The sequence below is a fragment of the Lathamus discolor genome, chromosome 3 (genome assembly GCF_037157495.1).
Source record: "Lathamus discolor isolate bLatDis1 chromosome 3, bLatDis1.hap1, whole genome shotgun sequence".
Taxonomy (NCBI): Eukaryota; Metazoa; Chordata; class Aves; order Psittaciformes; family Psittacidae; genus Lathamus; species Lathamus discolor.
The window spans coordinates 97,107,836-97,126,996 of record NC_088886.1 but is presented as its reverse complement, the minus strand read 5'-3'; the positions used below and the strand labels follow the sequence as shown (position 1 = coordinate 97,126,996).

General features: G+C 39.8%; 1 protein-coding gene across 1 annotated transcript in view; it reads left to right on the top strand.

The window, feature by feature from the left end:
* Nucleotides 1–19,161, top strand: part of ZCCHC24 (zinc finger CCHC-type containing 24) — a 118,814-nt gene that overhangs the window by 8,119 nt on the left and 91,534 nt on the right. Inside the window, exon 2 of the mRNA XM_065670733.1 lies at nucleotides 10,580–10,780. Coding sequence (XP_065526805.1) covers nucleotides 10,580–10,780 — 201 coding nt within the window. The remainder of the gene's footprint in view (nucleotides 1–10,579; nucleotides 10,781–19,161) is intronic.

Here is a 19,161-nt window from a genome sequence, read left to right as displayed (position 1 = left end):
CCTATTTTAGAAAGCCACAAAGAAATGATTAAATTAAATGGGAAGAATGTAAGTCTTTGCTTTATGGCAGTTTACTTGGTTCTGCCTGGGTTCCAGAGAAGTTCTAGTGGGTCAAAGGAACCAATTAAGTTTTACAAAGCTATTCAAATCTTACAGTAATGCTGACATGATTCAGACAGATGATATAAGTGTCACAACTTAGATCAATTTTTTTTTTCCTGCAGGTCATTTTTTATTCTCAGAAACATTACAATCTGTGATCTGCTAAAAGTAGAACCTAAAATTATACACAGATTGACTTGAGGAAAGCAGAATAAATGCAGGGTTACAAGGCCTGGGCTTTGTCCATGTCCCTTATTGTCTAGCCAGGCCAGCACAGCTGTAGGGAGTTTTGGTGGTTTTTAAGTTTTAACGTGTCACAAACCCAGCCCATTACTTTCTATAGCATGTTTTGGTGTAAGCAAATACTAACAAGTCCAATACTTTGACTAAGAGGAATTTTAAGGAGCCTTTTGCAGGCCGTTTTTCTTAGCTCTTGCAGCTGCTGCTGATAGGAGATCTGCTGCCTGGTTTTCCAAACCTGTATCTTAGGAAATACATCTTGTATTTCTACAGATTTAGTTTGAAGATAAGCCAGTGCACTCATGGTCCGGGACTTTAGCTTTTGTGTCCAAAGCAGAAATACGTTCCTGCTGTGTTAAACAGCCACCCACACCTACTCCCTGCACATGGCACGACTTGGCATAATTTTTGAATGAACACAAGTGCAATACCCTGGAAGGATCACGGGAATCTGGAAATCTATATTTACATCTCATGCAGCTAACTGCCAACCAAGCGAACATTTTAAGGGGATCAGCTTACTCCTATAGGTTTTCTTCTTGCCTACATAGAGGTTCCAGGTTTCTAAACTTTATTGCAATTGAAACAGGGGAGTTGGGACCTATATTTCTTCACAATAAGCCAGCCTGCTAGGCAACTGTCTGTGTGGTGTATGTTATGGCTGTGGATACCTGTGGTTGAACAGAAAGCAAAGGAGCTATTGTACCATCATTGCATCCTGAAAATTGGGGATTACTAAGAAATTTTAAGAGCATTCAAGCACCAGTGGTCTTTGAAATAAAGGTGTTCTTACAAATATCTTTCTCCAACATTCATTGCAACTGAAATTAATAGAGTAATAGATTCATTCCTCTAACAGATCCAACCTGGAAGAAAATAATCCTTAAGTCTACTTGGAAACCAGATTACTCAATTGTTATAATTTATCTGAAGCAGATTGTGTTTAGTTTTAGGTTTACTTGCTTGGATCACACCAGGCTGTGCTGTAGCACAACTGATTAAAAGGGTGGCTTTAAAAGCTTTAAAAGCTAGAGTCACAAAATGAAATTCCAGCCTGTCATTTAGTACATGGAAATAATTTATTTTCCTCACTATATTCAATTTAATAAAAGTTTTTGTCTTCCTGTGAGTGCAGGAACTGAGGCCCTAAGCGCATTGCTAGGGGCCCATTCTGGGCAGATGATGTATTGTTTCTACCTCTGACAGCGACCTTAGCTTTGCCTCTTTTAAAACCTTGGCAGCCATCGCAGTGGTTTCTGTGCCAAGAAGGCATTACTGAATGTAAATGATATAAACAAAACTGTCTCAGACTTAAAGTTCAATCTAACCCAAAATGGACATTTCTTAGCAAAACCTTTCATCACGCAAGAGCTGCACAGGAGGTAAATGCTTTCCTAAGTGTGTCTTGAACAGGCACATATCTATTTCCGGGTGTTATTTTTCTTACATTTGGAGTGTCAAAAGACCCACCAAATGAGAGGAAACCCGACTCTTGTTTTTCAAACTGCAGGTCAGATTGAGACAAGATTTCCTGCAGGAAACAGAGATGTTAACAGAAAGTGCAGGGGTCAAAACATGTCCATCTGTTTCTCCCCTCACTTTATGCTACACAACCTTTATAACCTCCTCCTCGTCCGAGAGCCCTTTCTCAACAAAATAGGGTTGTTTTTTACGCTGCGAGGAGGCAGTGGGATTGAGGTGTCTGGCAGAGGCCCTTCCCGCAGCCCTCTCTTGCAAAGGTCAGGGAGGTTGTCAGTCTGCAACCTGGGGGAGACTCAGCTGCAGGCAGTCAAGGGACAGGCCGAGAAATGAAAGCTCCTGTGGGGATGTGTTAAAGTAATTTGCAACATGAATGGTCTCTGTTGTCCCTAACATAGAGCTCGTGTGTTAGAGCTTCTCTTTAACATACGTGGGCAGCTGTTCAGTGTTCAGCAGATGAAAAGGATCCCTGCAGAACTTGGTGCGAGATTTAGAAGGTTCCTCCAAGACTGTGTACCTCTGACCAGAGGAAATCTCTATCCTCTCCTTTCCCACCTTTCCATATCTGCCATTAAAGGCTTTTTTGCAAGGTCACCGTACATTGTGTAAAGTAAATGCCCTCACTGAGATCTGCAGCAGACCTTCCCTTGAGGCTGGAATAAGGAAGGTCACAGTACTAGCAGAGAGCCAAGAGGCCTACCTGAGACTCAGCAAGCCTGAAGATGGTGACCAATCAGCCTGTCGATGTTTTCTTACTTCTATATCACTGTATAGTAGATGGGGAGCAGCATTTATTTATTTATTTATTTTTAAGATCCAAAGATTTGTGAAATTCAGTGAAAGCTTTGGATCAAAATGTTAGAGGTAGTGGATTTACAACACGGTGAGATGGTGGCATACATTGCTTACATTGAAGGTACGCATACATTTGAAGGTACACCAGTCGTATACAGGGAATCACAGAATCACAGAATCCCAAGGGTTGGAAGGGACCTAAAAAGATCATCCAGTCCAACCCCCCTGCAAGAGCAGGGTAACCTACAGTACATCACACAGGAACTTGTCCAGGCGGGCCTTGAATATCTCCAGTGTAGGAGACTCCACAACCCCCCTGGGCAACCTGTTCCAGTGCTCTGTCACTCTTACAGTAAAGAAGTTCTTCCTGATGTTAACGTGGAACTTCCTATGCTCTAGTTTACACCCATTGCCCCTTGTCCTATCACTGGATATCACTGAAAAAAGCCTAGCTCCATCATCCTGACACCTACCCTTCACATATTTGTAAACATTGATGAGGTCACCCCTCAGTCTCCTCTTTTGCAAGCTAAAGAGACCCAGCTCCCTCAGCCTCTCCTCATAAGGGAGATGTTCCACTCCCTTAATCATCTTTGTGGCTCTGCACTGGACTCCTTCAAGCAATTCCCTGTCCTTCTTGAACAGAGGGGCCCAGAACTGGACGCAATATTCCAGATGCGGCCTCACCAAGGCTGAGTAGAGGGGGAGGAGAACCTCTCTTGACCTACTAACCACTCCCTTTCTAATGCACCCTAAGATGCCATTTGCCTTCTTGGCCACAAGAGCACATTGCTGGCTCATGGTCATCCTCCTATCCACCAGGACCCCCAGGTCCCTTTCCCCTTCACTACTTTCCAGCAGGTCAACCCCCAACCTGTACTGGTACATGGGGTTGTTCTTCCCCAGATGCAAGACTCTACACTTGCCCTTGTTAAATTTCATCAAGTTTCTCCCCGCCCAACTCTCCAGCCTGTCCAGGTCTCGCTGAATGGCAGCACAGTCCTCTGGTGTGACAGTCACTCCTCCCAGTTTTGTGTCATCAGCAGTGTGTTGCACCCATTTGCTGTCCTGCAGAGTCTCAGCAGTAGTGAGCAATTACAACCTAAGAAGCCACAACCAGGTGAGCTGTCAGATCTGGAATAAATAGATTAGGTAGATCTGCTGGATCAAAGATTCATCACCTTACCATTGACCTGCCTCACAACTACTGGCAAGTCAGGACACATTTGTAGTTGTCTCCTTAACACATTGTTTCTGCAACAGGAAAGTCCTAGTGCCATTTATCTGACAACATTTAGAAGCAGGCACTAATGTTAGCAGTTTAATATGAGCATGTATTTATCTAAAAACTCCCATAGAAGAAGGATGAATTAAAGTACGTTTGGCTAGCCTAACTAGCCAGAAAGGTTTACTTCGGTAGTATATATTTATCTGTATTTTAGATGAGGAACTTGAGTAATTCATATTTTACTAAAGTCAACCCAAAAGCCTTTTTTATTTATTTATTTATTTTTTTTACAGCTAACTTAAAACACTGACTTCAGAAGGAAACAGAAACCCAAGTCTTTTTTTCATCCTACAGGCAAACATTTTCTTCATCAAGTGATGAGCTTTGCTTGCAGTTATCCAATGATAAAATGTTACCGAGTAAACTCTTAAACTGGTTTCTGTAAAAGTATTTATAATTTACTAGAGGAGTGAAAGCAGATGTAAGCCATACAGGAGCAGTTTTTGAGGGTTTCCATTTCAGGCGTGGTAATTAAACTTCTCCATTTCTTCTGGCGCTCAAATTAATAATGACTAAATTTATGACAGTATTTTCATTTAATCCCTCTGTTTTCAGAAGGCTTTGGGGTTGGCTGTAATCAGTGATTCTGCATTTGGCCACTTATAAAGAGCTGAAGCACAGAAAAATCACAGATTTGAGTGCTTTTCTCCTCATATAATCATCTCCAGGTGCAGTTGTTGTGTTTTCACACATACTGCATGGCCCACAGATAAATCCCGTGACAGAAGCAAGCCTTGGTGCACTAGCAGAGAAGACAGGTGTAGGCCCTCAAGTTAAGTTTTATATATTAGTACATACAAGCCACTGAATTTCTGTTTGGATAGCTTCAGATTTCTCTCTCCTCCAACATGGAAATAGCAACTGAGTGAGCATAATGACTTGTCTATCCTGGAGTTTTATCCATGACACTGCACAGGGATGTACTCAGTTCTTATCTTCATGAAAATCCAAGCTGATAACTTAAGCACCTTTTGACATTTCAGTGCAGGGCTAATAATTAGCATGGCTAGTCTGGTTACTGTCATACACACTTCACAGACTGGAGAATGTTTATAATTTACAGTACATGAAAACCTTACTTTTCCCACACTGATGATAGGGTAACCCAGTTGCTTCTTCCTACAAACATCAAACAGCCATGGTGCCTGATAACTTAAACTCAACTCTAGAAGTTAAGACTGCTTTATTTTTGCTTTCTTTATTAGGTTGGCAACATACTATAGCAAAAGTAAGTCATCAGAATTTCTTTACTCATTGCTTTTCAGTTACAGACTGTTTCATGTAGTGGAAGAATTGATGACTGGACTATGTTATAGGAATATTGCAATGTTACAGGGCCTCATTTCAGTATGTGCAATTAAAACAAACATGGAGAGAATCACTAGCAGAAATCATACTATCTTACAGACCACCAAACAAATGTACTAGCCACATGCAGGCTATAAACCATATCAAACAGCACGGGTCATTCTAGCTTCAGGTAACTGGTGTTCATACTTTAAAAGTAAGACTTACCACCTATTTGTTCAAATGTTTCATTGCATATTCCTACCAGTACCATTGTCTTTATTTTGAACATTAGCCGTTGGTGAAAAAGAAGCTAAAGAAATTCTGTTTTAGCATTTCCTTATCCACCCTCTTGGCACATCAGACACAAAAGCCACCTTTGAAAGGCAGGCACTAGGCAGAAGGATCAAGAGCATTTGCCAAATCATTCACTTAACTAGGAATTTCTTAGAAGTGAGCAAGATGCTGGAACTCTTGAGTCACTCACATGTGTTACCCAACTGAAAATCAGAGTAACTAAGCTATAGAAGACAATAGTTGCCTCTTTCACAAAGGGCCAGCCACACTGCAACCTCACAGATTACGTGCCCTTTAACTGGAAACAGTTAGCAAACAAGTAACAGAGGAAGCCCTGCTTCCCAACACCACCAACAGATAGAGTTTATAGATCTACTAAGCAGAGAGGTTACTTTAAGAAATTACAATACCAGATTTTTGGTTTAGTTCACATTCAGCTAAGTCAACAAGTTTCATAGGAAGGGCAAACAAACTTACATCGTCATCTCAAACTTCCCAGCAAGCCAGTTTCTAAGTTTTACCACCAGGCCCCCTATTCTGCCTCCTATACAGAAAGATAAGGAAATCCTGAATTCATTGCAGCTGGCCTGATGAGCCTTGTAATTAGGACATGCAGTGTGGTCTTTCAACTTCTGGAGAGCACTAACCCTTTCACCACCAAATCCTTTCCATCTTTTTACAGCTCAAAATGGGACTCCATTTGAGAGGTATTATTTGTTATCTGCTTTTCAAAGATATAGGTTGGCTTTGCTACTGGCACACTATGAACACAGAGTAGTCATTGCTTTTGGTGGAATTCATCAGAGGAACAGTCTCCCTGCAGCCTTCCAGATGTATACCAATACACTTGAGACCAGAATGATTTAGAATGCATTTCCCTCTTCCTCTCTGTTTTCCTTTCTACTGTGTCTGCCTGAGACCATCAACAACCTCCCTGTCGCCCTGATCTTCCCCTGGACATCCCCTTAGAGTGAGAACCTAATTCCAAGGTTTTGTTCAAAACCCTTCTTAAAAATCCCCTTTCAGCACTGCAAACACTTAGTGAGGGCTGAATTGCTGATTTGCTCAGGTAAGGTCCCCAGACAGGAAAAACCCCAACCTATTTTGTGTATCTCAGCAATATTCATTCACCGCTTGTCTTCTACAAAGACAAAATGGACTAAATTTGTTTTCATCACATTCATTACACGTTCCTGAGCTTTCGCTATTTGATTCCAGGGACAGGGCTGAACTTTCCCACCACTGTCCTTATTATATAACTTGGCTTTCTGGAATGGCTTTTTCCTCATCTGCCTCTGAAGAGCCAGAGATTTCCACAGCTAGCAACAGGATGTAACACCATTTGTGCTGGTGCTCTTTATAGCATCTTTTAAGTGTGAGATTGATATGTTTTTCACATGGACTCAGAGTTAAATTAATTTAAGACTATTTTCCAGGTCAGAAACTGCTTGGCAGAAACTGCTGAAGTAGTTTGCTTGACTCTATAGCAGAAGAGATCGGCTGCATCTTGGGAGTGTCTAGGAATTTTCCTTAATGAATTCATTGTTCCCTGAAGCGCCAGTGATGTTGGCAGTGTCCATCTTCTCTTTTACTGTCATCTTCTGGGATATTATATTTGTGTCTTTTCCTTTATGAACATTGGCCCTCAAGATGATTGCATGGTCCTCAAGATGATTATTATATTCAGGGCAGCCCTGCAGAGAAGTACTTGGGGGTGTTGGTTGATGAGAAGATGAACATGAGCTGGCATCAGTGTGCGCTCGCAGCCCAGAAAGCCAACCGTATCCTGGGCTGCATCAAAAGGAGTGTGACCAGCAGGTCGAAGGAGGTGATCCTGCCCCTCTACTCTGCTCTTGTGAGACCTCACCTGGAGTATTTTGTGCAGTTCTGGTGTCCTCAACATAAAAAGGACATGGAACTGTTGGAATAAGTCCAGAGGAGGGCCACGAGGATGATCAGGGGACTGGAGCACCTCCCTTATGAAGACAGGCTGAGAAAGTTGGGGCTGTTCAGCCTGGAGAAGAGAAGGCTGCATGGAGACCTCATAGCATCTTTCCAGTATCTGAAGGGGCCTATAGGGATGCTGGGGAGGGACTCTTCATCAGGGACTGTAGTGACAGGACAAGGGGTAATAGGTTCAAACTTAAACAGGGGAAGTTTAGGTTGGATATAAGGAGGAAATTCTTTCCTGTTAGGGTGGTGAGGCACTGGAATCGGTTGCCCAGGGAAGCTGTGAATGCTGCATCCCTGGCAGTGTTCAAGGCCAGGTTGGACAGAGCCTTGGGTGGGATGGTTTAGTGTGAGGTGTCCCTGCCCATGGTGGGTGGGTTGGAACTTGATGATCTTAAGGTCCTTTCCAACCCTGACTATGCTATGATTCTAAGGAAGTATTTCATGGTAGTGTGTGTAGACTGGATGTTTTGGCATGTCCAACTTTGGCATGCATCACACAAATACCTTGCCAGCTGAACCAGGTGCCAGTTTCAGAGCTGTGTGTCATGCTTTGACCATAGAGCTGTTGGTGGCTGCTAAGATCATGATTTAGAGCCAGTATAGCCTGTAGTCTGATGGGATCCTGGCCTTTGACAAAGCTTCTGGCTGCCATAGTTAAAACAAACAAAAGTTTGTAAAGGTTTGCTTACAGTGGGCAAAACTGTGGTCATTGCAATGCTTACATTTTTGCATTCACCTGAAATAGACAAGAAGGGTTGGTCATGGTGCCAAATTGCTCCATTATGATGGGGGTAATAGCTCAGTGTAAAGGATATCTACAAAAGAATATAGTCACCATTGCAAGCCATATGTCCAATTCAAAGCCTACTGAAGGCAGCAGATAGATATGTTTTGTTTTGTCACTGGGTTGGTCCTGAGAGCAGAAACAGTAGCCTCCTGATGGGCAGGAATTACATAATCTACATCCACAGGGTATGTTTCAGATTTCAGCAATAGGTAAAGTATTTGGGATTTCACACATTCTGTGTGTCCATACACCACCCTTCTATAAAAATCAGATAATAGGGAATTTGCAAAGTTGCTGGTGGGTGTAATGCATGTGAAGTACTTTAAGAATCTCTTGGCAAGAGGGGCTCTTAAAAAGAAAGATTTTGTATTATTCCAAGTGTATGTGAAAGAAAGTGGCTCCTAGGGAGACAAGAACTTCTTGAAGACCCTTAATTAATGTTATTTTGGCATCCATAGCACTTCCACTTCCTTTTAACAATTTGATGCCAAGAATTTCTCATTCCAATAGTGTCCAATAAATCCTAGAAAATAAATTCCAGTGACTGTTGAAAGCATCTTCTGCTGCTTGATGGCTAAAGCAGCTAAAACCTTTTTGTTAGCTTTTTAAATAGCTTTTCCTTTTAAAATCGGTGGGTTTAACCCCTGAAGTAAAGTGGCTGATTCTCCTCTCAGAAGCCAGAACATCTTGCGCCAGCACAGAACTATGCTGTGCTGGGGGTAAAATGGTGAGCATTTCAGTGTCAGGATGTGTGTGAAGTCCTAACCCTGCCCCTGAGATCAGCATCTACTTTGTTGCTCTTTGAACTGATCCTGCTGATCTGTACCAGCTTCAGCTTCATAAGAAAGGGTTAGCAGAGCTCAGCATGTTCTGGCTGACTGTCGTAAGGGTGGGTGAAGTGGATTATATCTGTATGGCGGTGACCTGCCACTTAGGCTGAATTCTTATTTGGAGTGTACACCAGCTGCAGTGGGATGGGAATCAGCGATAGATGAGACTCATCCAGATAATTGTACCTAGAGCTTCAGTATGATTCTGCTGGTATGTGACAGTCGCCAAGAAAACACACTGACTATGCAGACATCCTGAATGTTTGAGATCTCTGAAATACATGTAGTTCCACTTCAGGTATATTTCACAAACTCTAAATCAATTCCAATGCATGCCTTCAATATATATACATATATAAACATATATGAGGTATGTAAAGACTTTGCTGAAATATTGGGATTTAACAGCACTGAAAACCAAGGTCTCCAGAGGCACATACTGGACTTCTTACCTCACTTTCCCATAAGTAAGCAGTAATTCTTTGATGCCAGGAGAATTACATGAGCATAGCATTACTGTGAGGTGTATCAGACCTAACACAGAAACGCCCTGTGAAATGCGTCCCATCATTTCAGGGTGGAGAGGACTGTCAATAGCTGGTTTTTCACTACCGTGTTGTTTGTGGGGTTCTTTTAGCTGGTTATTATTTACTTTTTAAACTCCTACTACACAATTTCTTTTGAGCCTTAACACATTAAAATGAATGAATCCTTGTTATCTCCATTAGGGAGATTAGCTACTTAGGTGTTTATGGGTTTCCTGCCATTCCAAAACTACTGAATGGAAAATTAGGAGCTCTTGATTTTGATTTGCAGATTGAGAGAGTGAAGACCCTATTGAGGTAAAGTACAAAAACTAGGTATTTACTCTTTATCAGAAAACGTTAAAATCACAGCAGGTTTCCCCTTGGAAAATCCAAGACAGATGTTGATCTGAATGTTTCTTGTTATTGTTTTAATACAGGACTCTGTGTTGACTGTATTATTAGCCAGATTGGAAATTAAAAATTACTTTACATTTTTCTTGGTGTTCTTTCCGTTTCCTTAACTTCAGTATTGGTCGCACAAGTAGTTTTGAATACAAATCCATTCCCTTGTGTGGTTTCTTCTTTCAGATTTTTGCCTGCATATTCTAATGGTACCATGAATGTGGTATGATAAACACAAGAAAGCAGTTGTTGCTTAGTGGAGAGGTTGGACTAAGTGAACCATGGCAAGCTCAGTAGTTTGCTCAGCAGTGGGTTGACCAGCTCCACTGCACTGTGTTCGTGAAGCCTCTTTGTTAATGACCTGTATATTGCTCTCCTAAATATGCAGCCATATTCTTCATTAAAAAAAAAAAAAAAACAACAGAAAAAAAGAAAACCCTAACAAAACAAAAAAAAAAAAAACAAACCAACAACAAACCAAGAAGCTTTTTTTTTTTTCTGCTATTTTTGTCCTTCCCCTACTCAGATCAGTCTCATAGCAATCCTTAATAAAGTACTATGTTTCATGTGACTTTTCTCTTTTCTTTTGCAGGCTCTGAGCAGCAGTCTGTACAAGAGTGCATCACCTTATGGCTCACTTAATAACATTGTGGATGGGTTAAGCTCCCTCACTGAGCATTTCTCTGACCTATCCCTTTCTTCAGAAGCCAGAAAACCTAGCAAGAGGCCACCTCCTAACTACCTGTGCCACCTCTGCTTTAATAAGGGACACTACATCAAAGACTGCCCACAGGTAAGGAATATACAATTTCATGAAAATTTTCACCATTCCTTAATTTAGTAACACAGAATTTGATTGAACTACTTCTTTAGAGTATCACCGAAGAAATCTTGACGAAGTGCCAAGCTAGCCATGTGTTCTTTTAATCTATTCTTTATCACAATGTTGATCGAAAAAAATATGCTACTTCATTTGCCTAATAAGCATTACAAAAGATACTAATCTAGGCACACAAATAAATAGATTTTGGAAACTTTAAAAAGGGGTACTATGTAATTTTCTATTGTGTAAAATTGTGTAAAATATGTTTTCAAGCAGCACACCATAGTCAGTTTGCAGTGGTACTCAATAAAAATATAACAAGTTACATATGCTAAAGAAGAAGAAATTGTTAAACTGGATGAGAACTTTGAATCAGTGTTGAACACAAACTCCAAGTATTTCTGGTGTAAAATGTCTTATGTCTCATAGGTTTGCCATGCTTGGCAAGATGTGATGGTCTTGGACTCCTAGAACTTTTTTGTAGTGGCAAAGCTGGCAATATTTATTTCCTTAGAAAAGAGGTATAAGCCAATGTGCACTAGAACCACACACCAATCTATACATATGTTTTCTGGGGCTCCAAGCCACAGTGTGCAAAGTTTCTCCATCCTCTCAAGTTTCAGCTGAATGCAGTCGTGTTGCTGGCTTAAACTTTCACAACTCCACCAACATTCTATGCAGAGTCCCAAGGAAATTAAAGTGCTGCCAATACTTCAGAAATACAGATGTGGAGAATATCGGCATCCACTTCACTATGACTTTAACCTCTTACCCTCCTAGTGTGTGACTTTCAGCAGAATTAATCTGAACAAAATTAAGTACAGTTAATTTGCAGTTACGGATGTCAGACATACATAAGCCAAAACACAGGCAGAAAAGCATCTGCCAGCTGAGCAAGGTCAGCATGAAATCAAGTCTAACGTCAGATGAGCTTTAACTGAATGTATTCCTCCTGCTGTTGCACGTGAGCTAGACTGTTTTCTTCATGGACTTTAGCTGTATAGCTCTCATTAATTCTAATGAAAGATGTGAAATTAAAGTACATTTGCAGTCTTGGGTGTGGCACTTGAAAATATTTTTACTGTGTGTTATTTCAGTATATGTTGAGTAAGACAGTTTTCTATAGGAAAAAATGATGACATTTTCTTTGCTAGGAAATCAGAAATGCTCTGGTTTGTATACTCCTGTATTTAATGTACTTAGTTTAGCATTCTACAGCAAATCATAGAGACAGGAACATGTAATAGCAGCTAGCACAAATGATTGCAAGCAAATGTGTCAATGTTGGAGCAGTAATGCATTGTTTATTCCATAGGTATTTTTACCTATAGTTTGAGGTTTTAGTTTACATAGTTTGAGGCACTAGGGATTAGAGAACAGTAAATGAAAACTGAAGACATACCCATAGAAATCCCAGGAGATGCAAACAAATTAAGGGTCTTGTAGGAAGATTAATTCACTTAAATTGCACATCCTATGTAATTTTTCCAAGATTTTACTAGTAATGTCTTCAGTTTCTCTGTGAGCCAGGAAACGAGAAGACTTCTGACAGAGCATACTCTGTGGCTGGCCTATGAGCTAGTAATGAGTGAAGGAATACTGGATGGGGAGGCATCTGCTTGCTCACTGCATGCAGTCTTCTACAGTTACAGGCAGCCATATCCCACAGCTCCTTTTGTAAACTGATCAAGTTTTAGCTGGGAAGTATTTGAATGTTTTGCCCTTACTATTGCTGATGTAGGAAGCTGCTCTGGAACCTCAGTCCTCTCCTAATTAGAAATCTTCCAAATTCCAGGATAAGTGTAACTCCGGGCTATTTTATAGTCATTTGTTCTCCTGCCAAAATTGTCCTCCACTGAAATAGCTCTTCTACCTCCCTGGTGTTTATCTCAGGATGTATTAATAAACTGCAATCATATCCTCTCTCAGCATTCATTCTGCAGGACTAACCAAACCAGGTTTTCTCAATCTTTTCCCAAAAGGTATACAGACTCTCTATTCCTCAGTCCTTCTCATGGCTGTCCTCTTGTGCTTTTCATCCCCTAGGGCATGGCATCCCAGAACAGATCCCATTAGTGTCGTTCACTGTGCGTGCACGTATCTGTTTCCATAGATTAAAGTTTATGCCACTTAAGGAACAGGTGATAGGAAATTAGTTCTGCTTTATTGGAGATTTCTAACATGAGCATTTTATGGTCTAGTCTGGTAAGTACTTTCTTGAAAAAGAGCATACCTAAGCATTCACAGAAACTTAAGCATTTCCCTTATATTATCCAGATTTGAGGACGGATGTACAGGAGATGACTCTGTGTGCAAGAGTTGTGCTCAAAATGTTGTGCACAAGAAGAGAGCACCAATGGCAGGATCAGGCTTTTGTCAGAAAGAACCCATTTGTTATCACTGCTTTTGACAATAAGTGATTTCTTAGTTTTAACATCATATGCACTATTTAATAGCTTAGATTTTGATGCTTAGTTTCATTACTGCTGTCAAAAATGAAAGTTGTTTTGCAAAGCCTACCAAAACCAGGGCTGTAGCTATGCATTTTTAAAGTGCTTAAATTTGGACAGAGAAAAGAGATAAACTAATCTGATTTGGACAAAATGTGAATCAGTAAATCATTCAGTATTTTTATTTTCTTTTTATATAACTGCTTAATAAGAAACAGATTTTGAAATGCTGTGTTTTATGGAGTTTTTCCTGCATAACAAAGAAATTGTGTAACAACTTTGAGACTTTATATCCTCCCTTAATTCTGCTTGTAATAAACACTGTAAAGACGTGTTCTTTTTCTGTTACTGTAAAAGTTGATGGTATACCACACTGATGAAAATAAATGCATCGGTTCAGATTTGTATCATAAGAGATGATCATATTTTGAGAGGCTAAATAAGTATAAACAAAAAAAGGCCAGCTTCAGTATTTGAATACCTCAGGTATCTGCAGTTTGTCCAATAGCCTGTCCAAAATTATGTCTGGAAGTTAAAATGGGATTTAGCAAACCCCTATTATCTTAGATTGCAGTTTCTGTGATCTGAGTGATAGAAAGTGTTTTCTGTTTTAGAAACTACCAGAAATGAGAGCTATGTTATAACTGCAAGTCATCATTTACCTTCACAAAAACTGTAGCAATTATTATATCTCTACAAAACACAATACTTTTAGTCTGCAGTGTCATCTTTATACTATGCCTACATTTTCTCTCAACTAATTTTGTTTCAGTGGCTTAGATGGTAACGTCTTACTCATACCTCTCTGATGTTCTTTCATGTACAGAAAGATCATTGACACGAATTAACTGAAAATATCTGGAGAATAAAGGTCAAAACCAATGCTCTTAAACTTAACATAGTGATGCTTGTAAATTATCATAGACCGTGCCATCAAATATACAAAGTAGTTCTCTTTAAATAGCAAGGAAGGTGAGAAATGAGTGCTTTCCCTGCCTGGTTTAGTAGTGGTTACTTTTATGATATATAAGTACATACCTATGTAAATTTGTCAAAACTATTTTAACTTACTTGTGTACTCAAAAGTACTGTGCCAGTATACATCTTATCTATTCATGATAACCATAAGCTTTCTTTCCCTTGCTGGACCAAATAGTGATGAGCTCTGCACCAGTAATAGTTAAGATCTATGATTCTTTACGACATTTATGTATCTATGAGATACAGAAACTCATAGATGATCTTTTTAAAAACATTACATTGTCTGTTTTCACCCATTTTCACTGTTGTCTGTGTTTTTAATCCTACAAAATAGAAAAAGTGATTGTGTTTGTAATGCGCATGGCATATACGTAATAAATCTTGCTCCTTTACAGTATGGGGGAACCTAGTTCAGGTTCCAGGAAGTTGCAGAGTGGCTGAAGCTTTGCTGTGGTTCAGAGTCTTTGCGAAGGAAGACCTCATTTGTTGCATATGCCATTCATTTTGTTAATTTGGGGCAGTAATGGATTAACAGGAAAGGCAGCAACAATGTTTGTACTTGTAGAGGTCGAAGCTCAGAGCTCCAGCAAAGTATCTGTGTATTCAAAGTTTCCAAACTGCTGTACCTTGTTTCTGCCAAGCAGCAGTTCCATCTACTGGTCTCTCTGTCCTAAGTTTGTCCAAGTGCTGTCAAATCCTTTTGTGAAAATATGTGCAGGCCTACTCACTCAAAAAATACATGGTTCCAGCCGTATTTTTCTGAATGCTGAACAAGGAGACTGCTCTCATCCCTGTCCAGTGCCAAACTTTCTGAAAAAACTTCCTGACAATTCCTGTAAATTTCTATACAGGCAAAGAACTCACATCATGGAGACTTGGAAGTAAAAAAATAAATAAATAAATGGGGAAATATCACCATTCTGCAGTCAAATCCCTGGTGCACTGCAACTGTTTACTCCGGTCTCTGAGAGATACAGAACCGTTACAGCATGTTTCCCAATTTTACAGTATACCCATAGAGGAAAATGCATGTGCATGCTCAGAAGTACAGTCATACTACCACAGATGTATACGTACTGTGAAACATTGGCCTTATTTTGCATTGCATTTTCAAATCTGTGAATGAAATATATGGCATGATCTATATTCATGAGGCTAAGAGTGGGAGTCTTTCCATTGCCAACAGTGATCTTTGAAGCAGATCCTGTAAAACTAAAGTATCTTGAGAACACATATTCAAGTCAGTGGGAGTAGTAGGTAATTGTGGCTGCTTGACTGCATAGATTTGCTTTTGTGGTTTCATGCAGGATGTGGAAGAAATCACTGTCAAGCTGAGTTTAGTCCTTTCTTCTTAGTCCATAGCTTGGTTTGCCAGATCATGCTGCCCCGAAGCTGTCCCTCCCTGTGGTCAGATATAGTGGATCTTTGGCAGTATAGCTGACTCAGCAGGCAGCTCTTTGGCTGCAAGATTGCAGTGACTCTCATGCCTGAAACATTAATCTGATTTGTCTTGTGCCTTATGGTTGTGCAAGGATCTCAAATATTCACAATAGCCAAGGAGTCCACAGCTGTGCTTTCTCCAGGTACCAAAGGCTGGCTAAGATGGCAATGAGGAGCAAGCTTCCATCTTTACAAAGACAGAAAGATTTTACTTTTCTGTTTTTTTACCTGAGAGATCTTAACGCTTTTTTAAAAAGCAAAGCAAACACAAACCTCTTGAGATTTATTTTTCTTTTTAAGTGGAAGATGATGTTTCAAAGAGCTCCAGAATTAAAGGAGATCACAGACATCTTACAGTAGTCTTTTGGATATCATGTAATGGCTTCCAAATAAACACACCTTTTCTCCATTGAACCAAGCAAAGTATTTGTATTGTTATTCAGTTATAGAACAAGGGGTCAATCTCCCCAGTCTCTCAGAAATCTGAAGTCCTCTACGGCAAAAGTCCTTACTTTTGCAGGTCCACATAGGTTTTGATAGAAGTATACTTGCTAGCATGTGATCTGGTGTTGTATGGGTCTTTCTTCTTTATGCTTCAATTCTGTTCGCTTAGAGGGTTATTACAGGCCTGACAGTGGAATCCCTGATATGAATAAAGTAGTATTCAAATCACCAAAATTAGTATTCCTCTTACAGGGGTAAAGATGAAATATGGGACACATAACAAAAGAAAAAGCTAAATTCATGTCTGGTGGAGTAGTGCTGATTTTAGTAAGACCAGTACTGAAAGAAAATCTGTATTGCCTGTATTACAAGGAGGAAAAAGCTCTTTGCTGTATGTGAGTGTTTTCAAAGTGCATGTAGCACTCCAGAAGAAAAATATATATGTATATACAGACCCTTGTTTCTCTGGTTTTGCAATACATTTTAATACATTAACCCATTTTGTATGGTGCATATTTCTTCACCTAAATATATCTCTATAGGAAAGTGTAATTCTTAGATGTTCATTCTGCAAGTACCTATGCACGTACTAAATTTCCACATTAAAACATCCTGGAACAATTCGAGGATCTCAAAAGTCTTGTTTGTACATAACATACTACTTTAATTTATTCATATTTTCCCACTCAGAACCTGGATAAAATACTTCTAGGTGGATTGGACTTGGCTAAGAGTTTTTAAATTATTTTTTACCACATGCAGCCTCATTGACAACTCCATGATAACAAATAGAATACAGAATTTATTGCAGATTGTTTTGGTTTGTTGTTTTGGGTTTTTTTTCTCATATGGTTGAACTTGTTAGCCCTGCCATGTTTTCTCAGTTTCTGAGATTAGTTGGATATATACCCAGATAATTTCTACTTTCACTAGGAAGACTTGCAGGAATCTTATAACAAAAGTATGGTGGGCTGTAATTTGGTCACATCCATTCTATTGCTGGAGATTTAAGCTGCTCAAGGTCTGAAGCATCAGAAAATACCCACTGCTCTCTGTTTTGTAAACACTGAATAAGCTATACATGTCAGCGATTTAAACCATTTATCATGGAGGCAGCTGTATGTGAGTTGAAGGAATCCAAACAGCACTGCTTCAAAAAGCGCGCTCCCTAAGTACTAGTTTTAAAACTCTGGCCATAATATGTAGCATTTATATCCAATAGTTTGACAAACTGGGTGCTTGGAAAGAAGGTACTGAACCCCAACATACCAGAATAAGAGCACTTAGTGAAAAAGAAAACAGAAATACCTAGTGAGCTGTGCCTGTGCCCTTTTCCTGTATAGCACAGTAGTGGAAACTACATTCCCGAAAGTCTGGAAGACCAGCCAAAACTAAGCTCCTCCTTCAGCACCATCACTGAGCCATTGTTGCTGTGGTTCATTCTTTATCCCCGTTACGAGTTCAAAGTTCAGTCTTGTGCCCCCCGTGGGAAATGCAATGTAAATATTCGTGATAAAGGCAAATACTGTAAAAGTGCATGCATGCTTCATCCTTGTGGCAACCTTGGGGGTGGAATCTCAGGTCCTGCGTGATGGTTACCAATGGACTGTGTGACAGGTATTGGAAGATTGCCCACCACAGAATTTAATTAATTTCATTGAGAGTTTGCAACTTCTTTTTACTTACTTTTGAATCTCATTTGTATATTCACTGTCCAGATAATTTCAAGCCCGTTGCCCACTGGCCACAAGGTGGATATCACAAAAAGAACACTGTTTAAATGTAAACCCTTATGGATACCTGGCATTAAACTTATTAAGGCTTCATCACTGGTGAAGCCTCAGCTGGGTCCAGATTGAGCACAAAATTAATTTGGGGTCTCTGAAACATGACTTCTGTTGAAAGACTGAAGAACCAATATTGTGTGCTCCCACGAAAAGACACATTAATAATTTGCAAATACGTGGAAAACCTTACATGAAGGGTACAGTTTGTTTTTCATATTGACAGCAAGTGAGTCCAGAGTGCTGGAGTTCAACTAGGCTGCTCTTTCTAACTGGGAGGCATTGAAATAAAAGTGCCTGGGAAGACTCTTGATCATTGGAAGACTTTCAGAGCAGTATAGATAAACATACATCAGGATTTTCATGAGTTATTCTGTCCATGGACAAGTGAGAGAACATCCCAAAGCATTTCCCAGCCTTATGTTGCTCCTATTGTATACCTGTGTACTAATAATGCAAATCATTATCTTAAACGTGAATAATTTATATTTAAAAAACATTCACAACAAACGAGATCCAAATCCTGTGCAAATCACTGAGAGACTTTTATAAACTCTGTTGAAGTATACTGAACATAGCTATTGCATTGTTCTGAATCTGAACTCTCTTTACTAACAATTTGGTATTTGCTTAGTTTGCAGTAAACCTCCTGATAAACCATAATTAAGTGCTTAGCTTGGAATTGACACTGTGAGCATTCCCCTGGAAAAGGAAACTAAGGTCTGGTTTCCAGCCCTCCATAAGCTGATTTTTAGATAAGGTAGAGAGAGAACTACCAGGTCAAACCCACACTAGTTTATCAATTGCTCATTCACACTGATAAGAAAGGGGTAATGGAAGATTAAGTGAATCATGTTTTCTCACTTTGTAAAAGTATTTTGGTTTAGTGTGAAATACAGGAATTCCCATCTGTACTTGGAAGTGTTCAATATCTGACTGGACAAAGAAACCTGACCAGAACTCCGTGTTAGTCCTGCTTTGAGCAGGAGGTTGGACGGATGACCTCCCAGCGTCCTTTCCAAATCTGATGGTACAGTGATTCTGTGATAATTAACTACATTTTCATGCTCTGCAATAAGCAGCCACTGAGTGTTCTTCAAGATCTCTGTATCTCCCAGTTCTAATGTCTACCACAATCCTTTCTAAGTGTGCTTTTAAACAAAATGCTGTTGCAAAATACAAAATGGCTAAAACATAAAAGTTAAAGCAAACAGTCATTATTACAACAACAAATATGGAAAACAGAAGATCT